Source organism: Abramis brama, assembly GCF_963993115.1.
Source record: "Abramis brama genome assembly, chromosome: 10".
Taxonomy (NCBI): domain Eukaryota; kingdom Metazoa; phylum Chordata; class Actinopteri; order Cypriniformes; family Leuciscidae; genus Abramis; species Abramis brama.
Window position 1 is genome coordinate 37,999,789 of NC_139972.1, and position 14,943 is coordinate 38,014,731.

General features: G+C 35.0%; 2 protein-coding genes across 3 annotated transcripts in view; one reads left to right on the forward strand and one right to left on the reverse strand.

The window, feature by feature from the left end:
- Window positions 1-2,102: 2,102 nt before the first annotated feature.
- On the forward strand, window positions 2,103-9,721 carry sbds (SBDS ribosome maturation factor). The gene is made up of 5 exons (XM_084125899.1): window positions 2,103-2,310; window positions 3,849-3,978; window positions 4,129-4,329; window positions 8,003-8,167; window positions 9,315-9,721. Exons 1-5 carry the CDS (start codon window positions 2,183-2,185, stop codon window positions 9,441-9,443), a joined length of 753 nt encoding a protein of 250 aa, XP_083982025.1. The 5' UTR covers window positions 2,103-2,182; the 3' UTR covers window positions 9,444-9,721.
- A 1,327-nt stretch (window positions 9,722-11,048) lies between these two features.
- Window positions 11,049-14,943, reverse strand: part of dock10 (dedicator of cytokinesis 10) — a 132,986-nt gene continuing 129,091 nt past the window's right edge. For both annotated transcript variants that reach the window (XM_084125900.1, XM_084125901.1), the window contains exons 53-56: window positions 13,948-14,138; window positions 13,233-13,333; window positions 12,835-12,973; window positions 11,049-11,723 (exon numbers count right to left, since the gene is read on the reverse strand). In XM_084125900.1, coding sequence (XP_083982026.1) covers window positions 11,676-11,723; window positions 12,835-12,973; window positions 13,233-13,333; window positions 13,948-14,138 — 479 coding nt within the window. In that variant the 3' untranslated portion in view covers window positions 11,049-11,675. The remainder of the gene's footprint in view (window positions 11,724-12,834; window positions 12,974-13,232; window positions 13,334-13,947; window positions 14,139-14,943) is intronic.

The following is a 14,943-nucleotide window of genomic DNA, read 5'->3' on the forward strand; positions in this document are numbered from 1 at the left end:
TATATATATTATTAATTATTATATCATTCAAAAACTTTTAAGGAAATAAAGAGATACGGTAAAAGTCCTAGGTCTTGTTATTATAAAGTAATCATTTGAATATATATATATATATATATATATATATATATATATATATATATATATATATATATATATATATATGCACACATTCACTCTTAATCGTATGTCTCTTATTTTCTTGTCTCGTTGATGGGTGATTCTCCAACTAGGAGCACTTTTGGCACTGTGAGTAAAATTCACTCTCTTAAAACAATCTTCCTAGCTTCATTCATTTGTCTTCTAACACAATATAACAGTGGGCAGTTTTAGAATTCCATGGATTATTATTATTTTTAACAGTTTTTCTGAAGAGCGCTTTCAAAGATGTCATTTCCACCACTTTTCAATTTATGTATTTTATTACAATATAATATTGTAAAACTGATTATAAGATTATGTATCAGTCAACAACATCAGTGGCTACCTAATCATGTAACAAAATAAATCTTAATACTTTATGAACTTAATGCATTTTTATTTAAAGTTGCTAAATGCCACGAGTTGCCACGAGTTGGGATTTTTGCCTACAGCATCTCATTTTTGCTCAGGTCTATGTTTATTATAAGTCACTCACACATATATTGTAAGTAATGGACTACTTGATTTAAAATACTTTTAGATCCACATCATTGGTTATTCTTATTTTTTTTTCTTAAAAACTGTAGTGGTGGAAAGTGGTGGAAATGACGGTTTATGGTGGAAAGATTGTTTCTGTTTATTTTTACTTAAATTGCCAGTCCAAAATATTTTTTACCATGTATTTTATTATTTAACATATATGAGTTGAACAGTATACCTAATAGTTTTAAAAATAATGATTACAAATGATATGCAAATTATATGAACCTGCTCAAAACATTCATATAGATAAATAAAAATAAATTTAGAGTATTAATTTTGTATAAATTTAAAGTATTAATTAATATTTTAAATTTTGTACTGGAATGATGATATATAAAGTTCTCAGTCCAAAAGCACAAATATGTCATGAGAACATGCAAATAGCACACAAACACTACATAAATCATGTCCAAAGCTACGCCTGTAATTTCTCAGTGGTGGAAATGACATTTTAGCAGTTTTTCTGCAATATTAGCACTCCCTCATGTCAGGCTTAGCTATACTTTTGGACTTATTATGTTGTTTACTCGTAATAAACATAAATACATTATTTTCATATTTGTTGTACATAATTCAACCGAACTACAGCCAAGGTGGAAATGACGCTGAATAAAAATACTCTGTATAAAAGCTTGAGTTACCTTGATTTATTTTCTTGTGCTGAAGAGCACATGTGCCTGAAGTTTCATCTTCAACTAATATGTCCTTTTCACTATTATTTCCATGATTACCAAGTAAATAAAATATTTAAGGTGGAGCTATTAAAGTGGATTTTGTTGAAGGAGGTGGAAATGACGGAAAACCTGGGGACAGACCTATTTCATTCCACAAATAGTTTAAAATTATGATATACATATGGAATTTCGATGGTATGATATTATTTTATTTGAACATGTTAAAAAATATTTTTAAATCGATCCTTTAATATAATTTTTTAACATTCAAAGAGGGCCAGTCTGGGTTGGGGACAAGCATAAAACTGCAAAATCTGCTAATAAACAGCCTTGCAAAAGCATTTTTAAAAGAAAAAAGGGGCAAGATTTGGTGGTTACTAGGATGTTGGAGCATGAACTTCATAATGACAATTTATTTGTGCACTTGTTTATTTATTTACAAAAAAAGGCCAAGGACACAAAAGTGCCTGTAGTTGGAGAATCACCAATATTGATATTTGGGTTGTTTGGGCTATTTTGTTATTATTTTTGATCGTACTGTTTCTGTTGCGCAGACCTGGCACCCCTGGTGTCACTGTATCTGCATATTTTCGTGTACTAGCAGAAGGACTTTGAAATACTTTTAATGGAGTAGCAGAAATATGTTGCATTGCATCCCCCTCTCAATCTCTTGTTGATGTAGCAGCGCATCGTGCCATTCCTCCAGTCCTCCAGGAGTCGCTGCGGCGAGGATTCGCAGATAATCACCGAGTCTGCGTGCGAGGAAGAGCAGGCAGGAAGAAACGGAGCACTGGAGCACCGCGTTGAGCTGAACATAATCAAACATGTCAATATTTACACCTACAAACCAAATCAGGCTAACAAATGTTGCCGTCGTGAGGATGAAGAAAGGAGGGAAACGATTTGAAATAGCCTGTTATAAAAACAAAGTGATGAGCTGGAGATCTGGAGCGTGAGTCTGTTATGAAAAACTCATTATATGATTATTATTATTATTATTTTTAAACAATGTGTTTATTCTATTATTATAGCTATTATAACAGTGTTAAAGTCTTAAATTACTGATATATCACTATTGGATTTTTATTGCGTACTTTTGATTGTTTTTTGTTTTGTTGACATTAGATAGAAATAGTAGCTTTTAAAGAGTGTTCACACTATGGTACCGACACTTACCAACTAGCACCAGGTTCACATGTTTTCTACAGTCACTCATATACTCTGCAGTGCGCATGCGCTCATCGTGTTTTCACTCATGACGCATTTGCAGTGCGCAGCTGGCTCGCGGCTGTTTACTACAAACACAACATTTATTCATTATTTTTTATTTCAAATCCAAACGTGTCCTTTACACTGTACAGTTATACAGTCGTTCATATACGTATTCACGTTTAAGGCAAGACACCAGGGCCCATAAAGAATCTTAATGCAAAGAGTAGCTCCTAGTGACAAAATTCTAAGAAAATTCTTAGAAATGTGGGCGTTTATTCTTAAAATTAAAGAAAAAATCCTAGTAAAGAAAAAAGTAATTCAGAAAGCATCTTAACCATTAAAAGAAGTCTTAAGGTCAAAATTGTTAGGAGCACTGACGAGGACTTTTAAGAGGCTTAAGAGTTTCTTTAGCTGAGGAGAAAATGGCAGCATTAGAAATTAACAGGAAATTAACAGCATGGTAAAAAAAATTTTTTTTTATATAAACATATATAATGTGTGTGTGTGTGTGTGTGTGTGTGTGTGTGAGAATGGTCAAATAGGAAAAATTATGCATGTAAACTAAAGTTTGGTGTATGTAAATGTGCTGCTTCAGCAAAAATACACAGCGGAAATGATCAAGTGTGTGTATCTGCAGGTTGGAGAATCTGGCGTAAGACCTTTTTCAGTGGTCAAATTAAAAATAAAGTCTTTACAGTGTCTCAGTCCACATCACATTCACACTGGTGTTTTTAGGAACCCAGACAATATTAATAATGAAATGATATTCAGTAAAGTATTCAATATTATTAATATAACCTCTTAATTATAAAAAAAAACACACACAAAAAAACAGATATATATATATTGATATACAGACAGAAATATATTACTATTGTATGGTACAAAAAAAAAAAAAACTTTTTTTAAAACTTTTTTTAAGTTACCTTTTTTTCCACTAAGTTACCAATAATTATGTCCTGAATTCTTCACTGACAAATTTTAAACCCTCAAGCTGTACGTGTGTAAATGAACACAGTGGGCTTTTCGGTCTAAAAACTCAAACAGCCTTTTTCTATTTGAAAAGCTATATAGTAATATAATTTTAATTTATTTTAATTTGACTACTTTTGATGCAGTTAATTGATAGCTTTTATCAACCCACAAACTCTCATTTGGGAAACTCTGTCTTAAGGGATTTGTAACATCATTTGATGGAATTTCATGATCACTTGGTAAAACAATTAATAATTTTCTTAAGTGACATTAATGTAACGCACAAATCAACTGTACTTACAGGGAGAAAGATCTTGATGAAGTCCTGCAGACAAACACAGTGTTTGTGAACGTGTCTAAGGGTCAAGTGGCGAAGAAAGAGGACCTGTCAAATGCTTTTGGCACAGATGACTTGACAGAAATATGCAAACAGGTCAATTTACAGACTCTGTATGATCTGTGTGCTTCAGAATATTCAAGACGATTGTTTTCATCATTATAACAGTGTATTCAGTTGACACATGTTTTCTACCAATCCTTAAATGTTTCTACATAAATTAGTTGTTTTGACTTTTATTTTCAGATTTTATCTAAAGGAGAACTGCAGGTGTCAGACAGGGAACGACAGAGTCAGCTGGAACAGATGTTTCGTGATATTGCAACTATTGTGGCAGAGAAATGTGTGAATCCTGAGACCAAACGGCCCTACACAGTCAGCCTTATAGAGAGAGCGATGAAGGACATTCACTTCTCCGTCAAGGCAAACAAAAGCACTAAACAGCAGGTCAGTAGACCTTGATCATGTGACGATCTGTGAAATGTTTGATAGCGGGGCTTGACATTAACTTTTACTCACCAGCTACTGTGGCTAGTGGTTTTCCAAAGTTTCTAGCCAATCAGCATTTTCACTGGCCACAATTTTGACATTGAACTGCGATATAGATATTCTTTTATATACAACCCCAAATCAGAAACATTAAATATTTTGTGTTCACATTGTCTGCAATGAAATGCAAGTCAAAGTACATTTAGAAATCACTACTTTCTTTTTTTATTTGTGTTTTCCATAATGTCCCAACTTTTTCTGATTTGGGGTTGTATTTTTGGCAGCAGGTTTATTAGGCTGCTGTCACTTTAAGACCCGATGCACAGATCCATTATACTGTACACGTGTGTTTTCTTTCTCAACTGTTTACTTTCACTTGCATATTACGTACTCCTGTAATATATCATGCTGCGCCGCGTTATCGATCAGGCAGAACAATCCTTCCATCCACCATAGATCATTTTTCAAATTGCTTATTTGATCTGTCTCAGCTGCTCAGTGAACCCAAACAAACAGATGAATTAGAGGAATTAACTAGCACTATGAGCACCATTCTCTCTGGAAAATTGGATATTGTTGCACCCATTAGATTAAAAAAGGTCAGAGAGAAAAGTAAAGCACCATGGTACAACAATACTACGCATGTTCTAAAGAGAGAAACCCGTAATTTAGAGCGTAAATGGAAACAAACTAATTTAGAGGTCTTTAGAATCGCATGGAAAGACAGTATGTCACGTTATAAAAAGGCCCTAAAAGCGGCCAGGGCTGAGCATCTCCGCAAACTAATAGAAAATAATCAAAATAATCCTAGGTTTTTATTTAACACCGTGGCTAGACTAACAAATAAACAAGCGTCACCTGAACAAAATATTCCGTTACAGTTTAGTAGTAATGATTTCATGAAGTTCTTCACTGAGAAAATAGAAAACATCAGAACCACAATTGTAAACGTTCAATCCTCAATCGCGCCTTATAATTCAGCCTCAATTATCACCCCGCAAGAACAATTACAGTGCTTTACAACTATAGAACAAAAAGAGTTAAATAAACTTATCACTTCATCTAAAACAACAACATGTTTATCAGATCTTATACCCACTAAACTACTGAAGGAAGTGTTACCTGTAGTGGAAGAGCCTCTCCTCAATATTATTAACTCATCTTTATCTTTAGGTCATGTTCCAAGAACATTTAAACTGGCAGTTATAAAATCTCTCATTAAGAAACCACAATTAGACCCACATAATCTAGCAAATTATAGACCCATTTCAAATCTTCCTTTTATGTCTAAAATACTAGAAAAAGTTGTATCCGCCCAACTGGGCTCTTTCTTGCAAGAAAATGACATCTATGAAAAGTTTCAGTCTGGATCAGGCCGCATCATAGCACTGAAACTGCGCTCGTTAAAATTACAAATGATTTACTTTTAGCATCTGACCAAGGCTGTATCTCAATACTAGTTTTACTTGATTTTAGTGCTGCGTTCGATACTATAGATCACACAATACTCTTAGATCGACTACAAAATTATACTGGTGTTCAAGGACAAGCATTAAGCTGGTTCAGATCATATATCTGACCGCTACCATTTTGTCTATTTAAATGGAGAAAAATCGATCATAACTCCAGTAAACTATGGAGTGCCGCAGGGATCTGTGTTAGGCCCTCTGTTATTCTCAATATATATGATGCCACTTGGAAATATTATAAGGAAACATGGAATTAGTTTCCATTGTTATGCTGATGACACTCAAATCTATATTTCATCATGGCCAGATGAAAACGCTAAATTATCCAAATTGACAGAGTGTGTTAAAGATATAAAAGATTGGATGACGCGCAATTTTCTTTTATTAAATCCAGACAAGACAGAGGTACTAATCATCGGTTCAAAAAACCGCCCACAAAACCTCTCACACTACAACTTTAACATAGTAGGATGTCCTGTTACTTTATCCTCTACAGTAAAAGACCTGGGTGTTATACTAGACTGCAACCTGTCTTTTGAAAATCATATTTCATATGTTACAAGAACAGCCTTTTTCCACCTTAGAAACATTGCTAAGCTACGTAACATGCTATCAGTTTCTGATGCAGAAAAGTTAGTTCATGCATTCATGACCTCGAGACTAGATTACTGTAATGCTTTATTAGCCGGTTGTCCTGCATCCTTAATAAACAAGCTACAGTTCGTCCAAAATGCCGCCGCTAGAGTTCTTACTAGATCAAGAAAATATGATCATATAACACCAATTTTATCATCACTACATTGGTTACCTATAAAGTTCCGTATTAATTACAAGGTATTACTACTGATTAGCCCTAAACGGCTTAGCTCCAGTCTATTTAACGGATCTTCTATCGCCCTATAATCCATCGCGCTCTTTAAGATCACTAAATTCGAGGCTTTTGGTCATACCTAGGATATCTAGGTCCACCAAAGGAGGGAGAGCATTTTCACATTTAGCTCCAAAACTCTGGAATAGTCTTCCTGATACTGTTCGTTGCTCGGACTCGCTCTCCCAGTTTAAAACTAGATTAAAGACGCATCTCTTCAGCCAGGCATTCATATAATACTTTTAATCTTACAGTTAAATCCGACCTCTAGTTCATAAACGCCAGAGGAGAACTGGCCCCCGACTGAGCCTGGGTTCTCCCAAGGTTTTTTTTTTTCTCCATTAGGTCACCTGATGGAGTTTTTCGGTTCCTTGCCACTGTTGCCTTTGGCTTGCTCAGTTGGGGATATTTGGGGATATTTAATTTAATTAATCAATCAACAATACTATTGATCAGCATTACCAAACGTGGACGTTTTCCACTAGAAACAAACACTGATGTATTATTTTAATTTAATACTGTGAAGCTGCTTTGATACAATCTGTATTGTGAAAAGCGCTATATAAATAAACTTGACTTGACTTGACTTGACTTAAAACATAACTGACCGTTTACGTGAATACTCGCCAAGACCGGCAATTTGTCATTATTTTGTGTGTATTCGACTGTTTAAGCGCTATAAGCAGCGAAAATGAACTCAATTTAGTTCTTAGTGGTGGCTTTATGCGCTCAAACTTTGGGTGTGAACCCAAAATCTGTGGGAATGAGTAAAATTATGCGCAATACACAGTGGCTAGAGGAGTGATTGCGTTACACGCCACTGCTGAAATCCACCCGGTTGGCGGGTGTTTATGTCAAGCTGATAGATAGTAATATGGTCTCTAAGGGTACGTTTACACGACAACGATACGCTTAAAACTGAGAAGTTTTTCCTTTGAGTTTTCCGTGTACAGACGACACCATTGTCAAAACAATCCTCATTCACACGATCTGTGAAAATGACTAAAACGCTGTATCCTGCGTTATAGACTGAACACTTAATACGCATGTGCATGACGTCATCGTCTTCAGAGATTCATGTTTTTGTTGTTTACACGGAGATCGCTTTCAAAAGCCTGCACTTTGAAACCCGTTTTGAAAAGTTTGCGTTTTCAGGCACACAATATGCCGTTTTCGTGTAAATGAAAGGCCAAAACGCATAAAAAGTTTAACGTTTGTAGTTGAAAACGGTGTCGTGTAAACGGCCCCTGAGAGTCTGAGGCCGTGATACTGATGGTCAGTGCCGCCCCTCCAGGCTCTTGAGGTCATCAAGCAGCTGAAGGAGTCCATTCAGATTCAGAGAGCTCACATGCGGCTGCGCTTCGTCTTGCCAGCCAAGGATGGGAAGAGACTGAAAGAAAAGCTCAGACCGTTAATAAAGGCAGTGGAGGACGAGGACTTTAATGATCAGCTTGAAATGGTAAGAGTCTTTCGGGTCAGTTTATTAATTCATTCATTTCGTTTTACATACTGGATGTCAAGGACGTAACCAAATATTTAACCAGATATTATTGGTCTAATGTATATATAAACGAGGGATATGCCAGCATGATCAACTAATCGACTAGTTATCCAACAACAGACGAGTTGATAAGTGAGTTTAATATGTTTAGCAGTGGTGCGTTAAATGAACTTTAATTTTTAAATAACAAAAATGCAACTTTTTTGTGATTTTTAGCATCAATGTAGTATTTCTCTGCAGTCTGTTCTATTTTTTTTTTTTTAAAGATGTGCTACTGTAATTGCTTCCGGCTTTCAGTTAGAACAAGTGTTAAGCTTTTATAAAATAGTTGCAGTAGAAAAAAAAAGCGTATCACGAACTAGATGTTGTGCACCACGGCACCAGAACTAGTGTTCTGTACCAGGCAGTTTCGATACATTAGCAAAAATGCTTGGACTTTTTTATTAACTAACAATAAAGATGAATAAATACTGTAACAAATGTATTGCTCAATGTTTTTTTTTGTTAGTTAATACATTAATGTTAACTAATAACACCTTATTGTACTGTGTTACTGATATTTATGATTATAATTATAAAAAATACATTTAAACACCACGTAGTCTTCAAATATTTATAAGTAAACATTTATAAAAAAGATCAAGTGAAAAATTTGTAATAAATTGAAGGACAAAGAAACGCATACACATTACATATAATTTAATGTACATCTATTTTTAAAAAAAGTATCAAAATATTTTGTCCTGTCTGTTGCTATCGTTTGTCATTCATTGCCATTTCGGATTCATTCATGAATTTAAATACAGTTCATTTTCAGTGTACTGAACCGCAAATTACATATGTAATGATCATACTAAGAAGGACAGAGGGTTCGGCCCTCCCGAGCTCAACAGCGCCCCATATTTTCAAATTATATATATATATATATATATATATATATATATATATATATATATATATATATATATATATATATATATATATATATACACATATATAATACTGTGCAAAAGTCTTAGGCATGTTAATACCCCATGTTTTTTATATATATATATTTTTTCCCTTTTTGTTTGAGTTAAGGTAATGGTGTTTCCTGCCTTTTCAGGTGTGTTTGATAGATCCAGGTTGCTTCCGTGAAATTGATGAGCTGATCCGCTGTGAGACTAAAGGAAAGGGAACACTGGAGGTGCTCAGTCTCAAAGATGTGGAGGAAGGAGACGAGAAACTGGAATAACCTCTTCATCTTCACCTGCTTCAACACATTAAACTATTGCCAATTCATTTTACATGGAGAGCCTTTTTTAATGAGTTATATCACTTTTTGCATCCGTATTTTTGCAACTGGAACAGTCTTTAGTAACAATTCTAAATTGGTAAATAATTTAAAACTGTTCCCATAAAGACAACATTTTGCATGGTTGCAATAATTTATTTTCTGTGAAAATTTGAATTGTTAGATTAATAAGAGAAATAATAATAATATACAATAAAATATGCAATGAAGAATTGTCACCAAGTCCTTATGTTATCATTTTAATGTGCTCATTTGGTGCCAGGGAATCCTTCTTATAGTTTATCAGTTAGCTAGTTTTATAATTTAATTTAATGAAATGAATTCTCTCCGGGAACGATATAAAATCACGTTGAAGCTACTTAATTAGAGCACTTAAACATGAATTCATGTGATACTGAAGTTTCACAAATAAAATCTTTCCTGGCCAAAAATGGTTAAAAAAAATAATAATAGAAGAAAATAAATATATAGATGCAACTAAGGGGGCTTTAACTCTGTTTGCTGCCCCTCTCAGCGTTGCTCTGGTTTCACACTCACTTCATTCTATTGAACCCTTGGTGTGTTTCGTTCAATTTACGTTATCACAAACATGCTCAGCGGCGCATGATAGGAAACAGAATGGGTGAATATAGTTTTATTTTATTAAAAAAAAAATTTCACTGTATACGTGCATTGCATGAAGGCTTGCAAACGGACTCTTTTGAGGTGCAGCATTCATTTGCTCATTCTCACTCGTATCCAAGTTACATCATCAAACTGTCGTGTTTTGTTGAGCTAATGCCATCGCCGTTGGCTAAAACGCATGCGCTGGTTACTTTACTTCCTGAACGAGTGCGCACCTGAGTCAGAGTTGCTTTTACATTAATATGAATTGAGCCACAGTTGCAGTGCAACAGAACTCAGCTCAGCTCCTACAGGTAATCTGGGTTTTGCCACGCCGTGTGAAACGCTGCCCTGTTTCAATCTAAACTGCAAGTGTGAAAACACCCTAAGCCTAAGAGTTTGATTGACGTCTGAGTTTTCAAAATTTGAGTCTGTCTGGTGGTCTGAGAACCCGGTACGGTTCCAGCTCATAAAACCCACGAAAACATTTGATGGATTTGCACCTGCCCACACTGCCAAAAGAACCAAAACCTGGTTCAATGACCACGGTATCACTGTGTAATTACTGTGTGATTTCATGTAATATTCTAATTTTTTGAAATCCTGTTTTCGTGGGTTTTATGAGCTGGAAGCCCAAATTATGTACAAATAAACAACTAAATACTTGAAATCGTTTAAGTTGTGGGCCCTGAATCTATAATCTATGGAAGTTTAACGTTTTGAATGGAATTATGGAAATAAATAAACTTTTCCATGATATTCAAATTTTTTGGAAAGGGTCTGTATGTATGTATGTGTGTGTGTGTATATATATATATATATATATATATATATTTTTTTTTTTTTTTACCTTTTTGTGTTTGTATTTTATCATATTAGTTTGAGTTTTCAGTTTTGGACATTTTATTCAATCAGTGTCATGCATTAAAAATGGACACAAACAATCATATATCATATTTTAATATATAAAAAAACATTTTACATTTTAATTATTCTTATTTACAATTTACAACAGTACACAAAGTAACAGTAAAACATTGTCAATCATAAAAAAACGTATAAAATAGGACATTTGCGTTTGTAAAATGAATGAGCTGGGAGTCAGAATGTTAGAACGGCTTTACATTCACTCAGGGACTAGAGATGTTCATCACGATTATGTGGAATACACAGAATGAAACATGACAATCATACTAACAGTATTCAGATATCAGTGGAAAAATTACATCAGAAAGCAATGAAGTGAAAGCCCTATAAAATATTTTGAACAAGAGATTTGCTTAGTTAATTAAGGTCACTGTTTTCTAAAAGAGCAGGTTCTACAATAAAAAGGCATATTTGATGCTATGCATGTACTTGATGAGATGGTATCGGTGAGTTTATGTAGGGGTGTGTGTGCAATGCAAAAAAAACACAGTCATATGCTTCATCCACAATACTAGAATGCTTTTCCTTTTTGTCTTTTCTATTTCATTAAAATGACAAATTCTGTTAATCCCTCTAGTCAGAAAAACCCGGCAGCCATTTTGGATAAACATGTCTAAGCAGTTTCCAAAGCTCACTAGCAGCTCAGATGGCATTGTGTCGTTCGGTTCCTGGTTGTCTTGTAAACGGAATCTTTGAAAGGCAGAAAAAAACATGCAGTCAAAATACAGAGTAACTGCTTACAAGCAAAGAGCAGAAAAAATGATCTAAATATCGAGTTAAGTATCAGCAATGGTCGGAATACACACAGACCAAAACAAAACCAGACATGCAGACATGGAACGCACATTAACTGGCTGTTTTTCGGAGAAACAAGTATGTGTGAACTTAGCATGTTTCCTAAATATCTGCAAACATATTATGGTTTTTATATGCTTTAGTACAGTAAACAATAACATAACAAAGCTACTGTATATCCGACGCATTTAATCTTTAAAGGCAAAAGGATCCCTGGAAGGCAGCCTTCGTTTCTCGTCCTTCATTCGGCCTGTTCTGAAGGACGCATCGGATGTATCCTTCGCAGCCTTAAATCGCCCCCACAATCCTTTGCACATATTCAAATTCACGAAAATAAACTGACGGAAAACGAGTCGATACTGAGCCCGTTCATTATGACGTGATACAAACATAATGTTCTCAGACATGAAAGTATAGATGTTATCTTTTGTTTTGCTGTAAATTAATCGCTTAACACTAAACTGCTAATAATGTAAGCCACTGGGAGACCACATACGGTTGTCAAGTCATCTTCATTTATATAGCGCTTTTAACAATGTAGATTGTTTCAAAGCAGCTTTACAGAGATAAGCGTATAATTTAAGGTAAGATTGTTTTGGCTTTATAGCGGTTCTTTAATAAAGTTATTTTCCAGCTAAAGTTAGTTTTGATTGATTCGCTTCCGTCGCAACGATCATTTGTTATTAAATTAGGGGCCGCTAAGACGACACCATTCTCTCTACACAGACTTTAAACGCGAACCTGTGAGAAACGCTGATGGCGTTCACATGCGCATTAAGAATTGGTTCTATAGTTATGTGCGCTTGAATATATGTAAATGAATTGTCATTCACAGTACTGTATTAATAGAAAGCCAGTTAGTTAATATAAAGATTTGCAAAAGTATTTGTCCAAAATTAAGTGCGGGGGTTCCTTTTCCCCCTCATTCTAGCATTTAATGCTGAGGAGGACTCTAGTCTACAAGCCTTTGAAGGACTCGTGTGTGGTCGCGTGTGTGTGTGCTGACCTGCTCATTCATGATGGCGGAGAGCTCAGTCAGCATGTCTTTATAGTGAGCTTTCATCTCCTCCTGATACTCCAGCTGATCTTCTTTTATGAGGCGCTCGTTCACTTTCAGGGCCTGCCCACATGCGTCTGCAAACTGCCTGAGGGACGAGAAACAGCAAATCACAGTCACAGTTCCAAACAAACCAAACCTTTGTGGTCATTTAAACCTATATCCTTATTTCCTAGTGTTATTGTCAGTCACTTAATAAATGCACAAGCAAGCGCACAGAGAGATTTGCACTCTTCATGAGAGAGCACAGCATATCTGAGGTCGCACATCCAGATTTGTGCCAGAGCGGAGGAAATTCACTGTTTTTATAAATCCTCGATGGGGCGGAACAATGAATAAAGTAGTACCTGAAGATCTCTTTCAGGAGTTTGACTTGGTTGTCGGGGTATTTCTTGGCATTCTTCTCCTCAAGGAAGGCTCGGGCGTAGGCCATGGGCCCTGCGTTTACCTAAAAAACACACAAACGTCATTACAGTCTTAGTAAAGATGACGGAATAGCTAATGCTAGTGGTACCGGAGTTATGAAAAAACTGTAAAGTCATTAAAGGGGTAGTTCACCCAAAAATGAATATCCTGTCATCATTTACTCACCCTCAAGTTGTTCTAAACCTGTATGATTTTCTTCTTCTGCTGAACAGAAAATAATATATTTTAAAGAACATAAGTAACCAAACAGCTGATGGACCCCATTGACTTCCATAGTAGAAAAAAAAAAAAAAAAAGTATAGACTCAATGGATTTCATTTCATTTCAACTGTTTGGTTACTCATGTTCTTCAAAATGCCTTATTTTGTGTCCAACAGAAGAAAGAAACTCATACAGGTTTAGAACAACATGAGGGTGAGTAAATGATCTCAGGATTTTCATTTTTGTGTGAACCATCCCTTTAACGTAAGAAATCAGAATCGGCGAGTTGTGCATTAAACAATTTCAAATGTACAATGTGGAGACAAAGAACCACCTGACATGCATTTCTGATGATGCGATATGACTGAAGAGTAATTCAGGATATATATATATATATTTCTCCACACTGATAGCACTGCTGTACGAGTAGCTCACCTTAACACTGACACTGCCCTGTAGTTTGAGCTGCAGGCGGATCATGTCCACCTCCTCCATGTTGCACAGCTGTTTGAGTTCAGACACTTTACGGCTCATCTCGTCGATCGCCACCTCGATAGGGTTCATCTCTGTGCTCTGCTGTTCCACCACCTCGATGCGCTTCTTCAAGAAGGGCAGGCTAGAGTTGGCTGCAGGAGACACGGTGGAGATGAGATTACTGAGATTACTCTCTCTAAAAAGTATTCCCATATCAACCACTACCCGCTGAACGATACAAGGATAGACATTAAACTGCTCTTTTGATTCTGTCAACTAAATCATATAAAATTGCATTATTCTTGAACTGACCAAAGTATTTAAAGGGAGATTAAAAACATTAAAAACCTACATTTTAAATCCACTATTGTTTTATAATTGAATTGAATTATTCTATAGTCTATACAGCATTTAATCCAATTACACTAGAAGTAACTGTAATTAAATTACAGAAAAATTAAGAGTAATCCCTTTGCTTTTTCAAGGGAAAAGTAATTCATTGTGTTTGGTTGTCTAATTCTGTCAAAATTTTGTCAAAAAATACAAATCACCTATCATACTGTATACAAAAAAGAAGTATTGGGCAGTATTTATATTCTATTAAATACAGATTGCACACACTGCAAAAAAATATTTTCATACTCAGTATTCTTGTTTTCCAGTACAAATAAGAAATAAAATGTATTAAATCAAGACTCCAATTTACTGGAGAATCAAAATGACTTGAGATTTTAATTCTTATTTTCTGAAAGAAAACAAATCATCAAAATGAAGTAGGTTAATGCTTAAAACTAAAAAAAAAAAAAAAAAAAAAAGGGGTCTAATTTTTATTGGGGTCAGAAAAATCAGCTTAATTCAAAGGCAAAACAAGTTGCTTTTTCTGACCCCAATAACAGATTTGCTTATTTGCTCATCTGCTTTTTCTGGCAGATTTTCTTTTCATGTTTCAAGCATAAA

Coding starts and splice junctions, on each gene's coding strand:
- sbds (XM_084125899.1), top strand. CDS start 2,183: ATGTCAATATTTACACCTACAAACCAAATCAGGCTAACAAATGTTGCC. Junction 3,979..4,128: donor TGACAGAAATATGCAAACAG/GTCAATTTACAG, acceptor TTTTATTTTCAG/ATTTTATCTAAAGGAGAACT. Junction 4,330..8,002: donor ACAAAAGCACTAAACAGCAG/GTCAGTAGACCT, acceptor CCGCCCCTCCAG/GCTCTTGAGGTCATCAAGCA.